We start from the raw sequence: 6,629 nt of genomic DNA, 5'->3' as shown, positions 1-6,629 counted from the left end.
GTGCAGCCCGGGGCCGCAGGGAGCCCGGCCAGAACCGCCCGAGCTCCTCCCTCCAACCCCCAACTACGGACAGATGCAGACGAGGCAGAAGCATGCTGGGCGACCCCAGGGGTCAGCGTCGGTGACGCTCAGATTTGGGGAATCAGCGCAGGCTCTTCCACAGACACATTTCAAGAAAAAAAAAAGATAAAGGGGGAACCCGTAGGTTACAGAGATTTAAGAGACACCAACCGACTGCCATGGGTCGGCCTACTTTAATTTGTACCTCGATTCAAATGAAAAACATAAAAAGCAATTATGATTTTGTAAGACAATTGAAAATTTGAACCCCGACTGGATAGTTGATGATATTAAGAAAATATTGCTAATTTTTAAGTACAACAGTCCTGATGTTATATTTTTCAAGTTCTTATCATTTAGAGGTATTTGTTATTTGCCGATGAAATCATAAAAATTCTGGGATTTACTTTAAAACAACACACGAGAGGAGCAAGTGGATGTACGGAGGACCGGCCAGGGGCCGGCGGTGTGTAGGACGTGGGGCATCGTCACACTTCTGTTTCTGAGTGCACCTGAAATCCTCCACAATAAAGCATCACACACACACACACAAAGGTAAAATACCGCAACGTGGCCGAAACAAATAATAGGAAAATGGTATCACGTGTTGATGGAGACGTGGGACAGCTGGGACGCCCACGGCAGGTGGGTGGAAGATGAAGTCTGGAAACCGGTTTGGTAGTTTCTAATGAGGGAAATACACACCTATCCTACAACCAGCAAGTCCACCCTTTTTTTGTTAATCCTCACCCGAGGATATTTTATTGATTTCAGAGACAGGAATGGAGAGAGAAAAAGACAAAAAAAATCAATGTGAGAAACATCAATTGCTTTGCCTCTTGTATGAGCCATGACTGGGGATCAAACCCAAAACCTGGGTATGTGCCCTGACCTGGCATGTACAGTGTGACTGAAACCGTGGCCCATGCGCAGAAGTCGGTATTTTGTGGAAGAGCCACACTCAAGGGGCCAAAGAGCCGCATGTGGTTCGTGAACCGCAGTTTGCCGACCACTGGGCTATACTATCCTATAGCAAATGAAGCACACACCCCTACTACATGCTGCTGGGAGCCGGTCCACCCTTGCTGCTTGACACAGTCGCTGCAGGGAACGAACATCTGCACAGCATATGTTTCAAGGGACCTGGCGTATATGGCATACTGTTCTTAATGTTTGCTCCCCTTAGCGCTATGTGTTTTAACCAAGGTCACCTCTCCGAGAAAGGTTGTTTCCCCAGGTGGGGATTTTTCCCTAGAGTTAGGGAGGGAATAAAACCCCTTAACTAAGTGCCAGGCGGGTAGTTAATCACTTTAACTACGAACAATCATGCTTAAGCTACATAATCTTCACTCCCTGGAATGGAGATAAGAAATGCCCTTACCTTTGGAATAGGGATTGATAGGATTGGAATCAACTGGTATAAATACAGATGTAACAAGACAACAGGACATAGAACCTAGACAGAACCTAGAGACGGAACATGGCAAAAGATCCTGGACAGAACCTGGCAAGAGAACCTAGAGACAGAACCTGGCTACAGAACCTGGATAGAACATGGCAGAGAACCTGACTAGAACCTGGTGACCGCACCTAGTTGCAGAACCTGGACAGAACCTAGCGAGGGAACATGGCTACAGAACCTGGAGAACCTGGCTGGAGACCCTAGCAAGAGAACATGGACACAGAACCTGGCTGGAGATCCTAACCAGAACTTCGCTGGAGATCCAGAGCAGAACTCGGCTAGAGATCCTGGCAAGGCTGCTGATCAACTGAACGCTGTCTCTGTGTCATTTCTTCTTTGCCGACTCCGTCCACACCTTTGGGGACCCCTGGACCTGCTGGGGTTGGACCCCAGCAACATGCCACCACACGGGTGAGTTTCATAGACATAATGTTGGGCAAAGTCAGGCATCAAACAATGCATAACGGATGCTCCCACTTACAAGCAGTGCCCACACTGCACTGAGGCGTAAGGAAGCCGGAGCAGAGGGTTATCTTTGAGGAAGTGGCAGGGGATTTGCTGCCTGGGAGGGAGGCGGGGGTTGCTGATGAGAGGCTGTGCAGAGCTGGGTGGTGGCTACACAGGTGTACATACGTGTGCACATTCACTGGGCTGTCTGCTGAAGAGCTGTGCTCTTTACCACACGTATATTGTATTTTATTGACAAAGCTAAGGTTGTCTGCAAAAGTCCTGGGGGCAGGACATGGAATAACACCAAGTAGTAACACCAAGAGTTCCCAAACCCGGGGAAAAGCAGCGCCTGCCTTCTGTGTCATACCTCACACTTTACGGACACAGCCCTGGTCCCGCAGGGGGCACTGGGGCTCAGAGAAGGAGAGTGATAGGGTAGAGAGGGGACAGCCATCAGGGGTCACGGCTTATGGACCAGGGCTCCGTCCCTCTCTTGCTGTTGCTACGACACTCCTTCCCACCACACCCCCCCCCTCGCAGGAGTCCAAACAGGCCACTGCTCCCTGGTGCCGTTCCTGCTGCTGAACGTAAGGGTCGACTCCAGTGACCGGTGCAGCCATACTCGTGCCGGCGCACCCCTCGCTACGCGTGCTTCTGGCAGAAGACCTTAACTGCAGCATCGAATCCATTTGCTAATCGCTGTGCACATGTCCACTGCACTTGCACAGGAACAATGTTTCCCACTTTTTCCTCCCCTGCTCTTTAATTTGTAGTGTGCCCTCCCCGCGCGCCCCCCCTCCCCCCGAATATATTGGTGTGAGAAGAACTTCCTGGGGTTTAAATGTAACAAATTCATCTTCTTATAAAATAGCACTTCAGCCCCTGGCTGGGTGGCTCAGCTGGTCGCACATCCTCCCACGCACCCAAAGGCTGTGGGTCTGATTCCTGGCCAGGACACATGCCTAGGTTGCAGGCTTCATCCCCGTTGGGGTGCGTATGGGAGGCAACCGATGGGTGTTTCTCTCTCCTCCCTCCCCCTCTAAAAATCCGTGACTATGGCTTCAGGTGAGGATTAAGAAAAGAGAACAGACACCCCTGTTATTTTCCAGAGGGGCTTGTGGCTCCAGTGGAGAGGCAGAGGCGGAGGGGTGCCGGCAGCAACTCAGAGCTCTGCAGCTCTCGCTCACCAACGGAGCAAGCTGCCCCGCGGAGCCTGCAGCCAGCCTTTTAGGCGCCCCGACAGCCCCCCTACTGGCCGGGACCGGGAGCCGCTGGCTGCTGGCACCAGGGGTCTGGATGTGCCTTGACTAGGAAGAGCTTGGAACCTGAGTGCAGAGCACGAGAAAGGAATTGGCAAGCTTGCTCTGCGAGGCTCCTATGGTCAGCAATACCCGCTGGTCCAGTGGGCAGGCCTCCAGCCCCCGTTTTGAGGAGACTCAGAAAAAAGAAACGCGGGTTAAAAAACATAAAGTAAAAAAGACATTCCTAGGAAGCGTTTGGCACGATTGCAAACGGCATCCTCAATTGGCAGAGGGCTTCACAATTATTTCCAGACAACTCCACACAGACCTCAGCCGGAGGCGTCGGCACAGACAAGGACAAGTGCTTGTGCACGGGGCGAGATTAGTTCACCCACGCACACGCACACGCACACGCACAGGTGCTCAACGGATTACAACCGCGAGGGCGCAGGACACCAGGGCGGGGCTGCCGCTCTGGTCGATGACCGATCCACAGGCTTACGCAGGAAAACACACATGAACCAAACCAGGGACGGGTCTATTACCTATGAGAACCCTCTAAAATGGGAACTGTCGGCCTTCACATAACAAAGATGACACCTAATGTACTTTTATGTATGAGCAAGGAAGACACCACGTGCCTGTGTTCACACAGTATAACAAATTCATGCCCCGAGCGCCCGCAGAAGTGGGGCCCCCTCCTCATCTCACACCAAGGAGCGGAGACGGTGAGCGTGAGGTGCTTTGCCAAATCGCCGCTTTCTGGGTCGCCCACAGTGGGGCCGGGCTCTCTGCGGGTGAAATCCGCCCGCTGCGCACACCTGTAAGACGCCCAGCTGGGTCTGGATGAGGGCAGGTGCAGGGCCCTTAAAGGGACAACAGCCTTTGCTGGACATCATGAGTTTAGCTTCATTTAAAGAATTATTGGACCCTCAATAAATAATAATTTTTATCCCTGTTCGCAGCCTGGAAAAAAGAAAACCGGGAGTTGGATCTGGTCAGTGGTTTCACAGTAGAACCCCTGACACGGTGAACCAGGCCCAAGGCGGGAGGGGTCGGGTTCGGCTGTGGCAGCCTGTCCCTCAGGCAGCTGGCCTTCCTCTCGTTACGAGTCAAGGGATTAAAACCGTGGATGACGTACATCCCAAGGCCACCAGCTCTACATTTCACAAATCCGGTTTTAGATCGTTCAACTACCATCAGAGTAAGCTGGGGGTTTTGTTTACCATATGGGCCATTTCGGCAACAGGAAGGGTTTTCTGGGGCAGGCTGGTCACTGGCAGCAGCGGAAGGGGTTTCATATGAACCAAAGAGCAGGAATTACACACAGTTGGGAAACATGAGATTCATCCCATAAACGCGGACTTTCCAAATTGGAGTGGGAAGCGCCTGACTTGCTGTAGGCCCTGGGCGAGCGGGCCTCTCGTTCTCAGGGAAGCCTGATCAGACGGCAGTGATGTGCCCGTGGTGAGGGCGTGACTGTGGGTGACGTGGGACTCGAGAGAACATGCAGCCCCCTGTGCTGGCCGGTACGGGACGGTCCACGCTCGTCCTGGCTGCTCCCCAGCCCCAGGTCCCCAGTTCTTTTTTGTTGTTGTTAATCCTCACCCGAGGATATTTTCCCATTTTAGAGAGAATGAACGGGAGGAGGAGAGACACAGAGAGAGAAACATCGACGTGAGAGACACATCAACTGGTTGCTTCCCACACGTGCCCTGACCAGGGCCGGGATTGAACCTGCAGCTGAAGTACATGCCCTCGCTGGAACTGAATCTGGGACCCTTTAGTCCGCAGGCCAACACCCTATCCACTGAGCCAAACCGTCAGGGCCGAGGGCCCCAATTCTTGATGGGAAATAAGGACGTTTCATTTGTGAATTCGTGCTAGACGGAACGTTTCTTCCAGGCAGGGGCAACTGTCCCACTTTCCTGCACTTCTTCTCCCTCTCCTCTCCCTGCTCTGCCTTGCAGCCCTCAGCACGATGCTCGACGGGGTAAAGGGGCCGGTGCGACCCTGACCCGCAGGCCAGTGACGGGCTGGAAGCCAGCTCCGAGCACCGGGTCCCGCAGGCGGCGAGGGTTCCCCTGACTGGCTAGGCTGCTGCGGATAAACGTTTCATTTTTTCTAGCCCCCAGTTTTAGAACGTGTGCAAAGGGGCTTAGTTCCCTGTAAGAAGCTTCCAGACACTCACCGCTATTAACGCCATCAACCTCAAAATACGAGCAAACTCCTTCCAGCATCATTTTCTATTCAACTTGGCTATGGGCCAAGTTCCACGCTGAATGTACAAAAAACATGCAGGGAGAAAAATCCCTAATTTGCCCCGAAAGAGGTGAATCACTCAGACGGTAGCCCAGCCGGCTGATGGTGTCAGTAACAAGTGATCTTCGCCTAAAATGCATCCCCATCCCACTTCTCAAGGCTTCCCTCAGCAGCTGACCACTGAGCCCAGGGCCTCCGTGGCCTGGTCTGTGGGCGGGGACCCCCTGGAGCGCCAGCACACCAGGCTGACCACCTGCACACAGATGGCAGCGCCGCCCCCCTGCCCGGGATGCCCAGGCAGCACGCACTCAGCCACGGCCGGTGCTCCAAGGCCGGCTCAAGCAAGGCTTTCTCGGAGGCAGACGCTACACCCCATTTCTGGGGAGGCTGGGAGCGATTAGCTCGTTCAGGGGGCTGTTTCTTGCTAAGTGTGAGCTTGGGGATTCAGCTGAGGCCGGTTGGCAGTTCCCAGTAAAGGACAGACACGGCCATGAAGCCATTTCCTTTAGTGAGAAATAAAAGGCCTAATCAGGCTCACAAAGGGGCCAGCTGTGCCTCTTCTAGCAGAAGCAGGGTGCGAGTCTTGCCGGGTTCAGTGGGCAGCTTCTTGGTTCCGGCCAATGACATCCACCCGCCCCAGGGAGCAGCAGAGCGCTGTGAGCCAGCAGTCACGGCTCCCTCTGAAAGCTCCGCAGGCCCCCGCCCCCAGAGGCAGAGCCACACTCCCCACTCTCTCCGTCCAGGCCTGTGAACGGCCCAGAGGGAACTCGGTGCAACTGCTCTGGGCGAGCGGCTCAGCACAAAATGGAAGGATGACCCGTGGGTGGCGAAGCACTTCTTCTGAGCAGAGCCAGCCCAGCCAACTCAGCGAGCCCAGAGCTACAACCGGGCCGGGGAGCCTGCGCCCACTGCTGATCCCGGAGGTGGGAGGTGGGGGGTGGGGGGTGGCGCTGGCCTCCCAGCCTTTCCCTCTAGCTGGGCAGCGAAGCGCTGCCCTGTCTGGCCCGTCAGTACCTGCAGGTCTTTGTCATGGCCCTGCCGCTCCAGAATCAGCACCCGGTCCTGCAGCTCCTCCACCGTCCCCTGGAGCAGGTCGTTCTCCTCTAAGGTGGCGCTGAGACGATGCTCCAGCTCCCGTTTCCGATCCGACAGCA

At 54.5% G+C, this 6,629-nt stretch overlaps 1 protein-coding gene across 1 annotated transcript in view; it reads right to left on the bottom strand.

Annotated features, from left to right (window-relative positions):
* Positions 1–6,629, bottom strand: part of CCDC64 (coiled-coil domain containing 64) — a gene marked incomplete at its 5' end in the record, with an annotated part of 83,263 nt that overhangs the window by 18,385 nt on the left and 58,249 nt on the right. Inside the window, one exon of the mRNA XM_015568154.1 lies at positions 6,490–6,629. Coding sequence (XP_015423640.1) covers positions 6,490–6,629 — 140 coding nt within the window. The remainder of the gene's footprint in view (positions 1–6,489) is intronic.

Source organism: Myotis davidii, unplaced genomic scaffold (genome assembly GCF_000327345.1).
Source record: "Myotis davidii unplaced genomic scaffold, ASM32734v1 scaffold803, whole genome shotgun sequence".
Classification (NCBI taxonomy): Eukaryota; Metazoa; Chordata; class Mammalia; order Chiroptera; family Vespertilionidae; genus Myotis; species Myotis davidii.
This window is presented reverse-complemented; position numbering and strand designations above follow the sequence as displayed.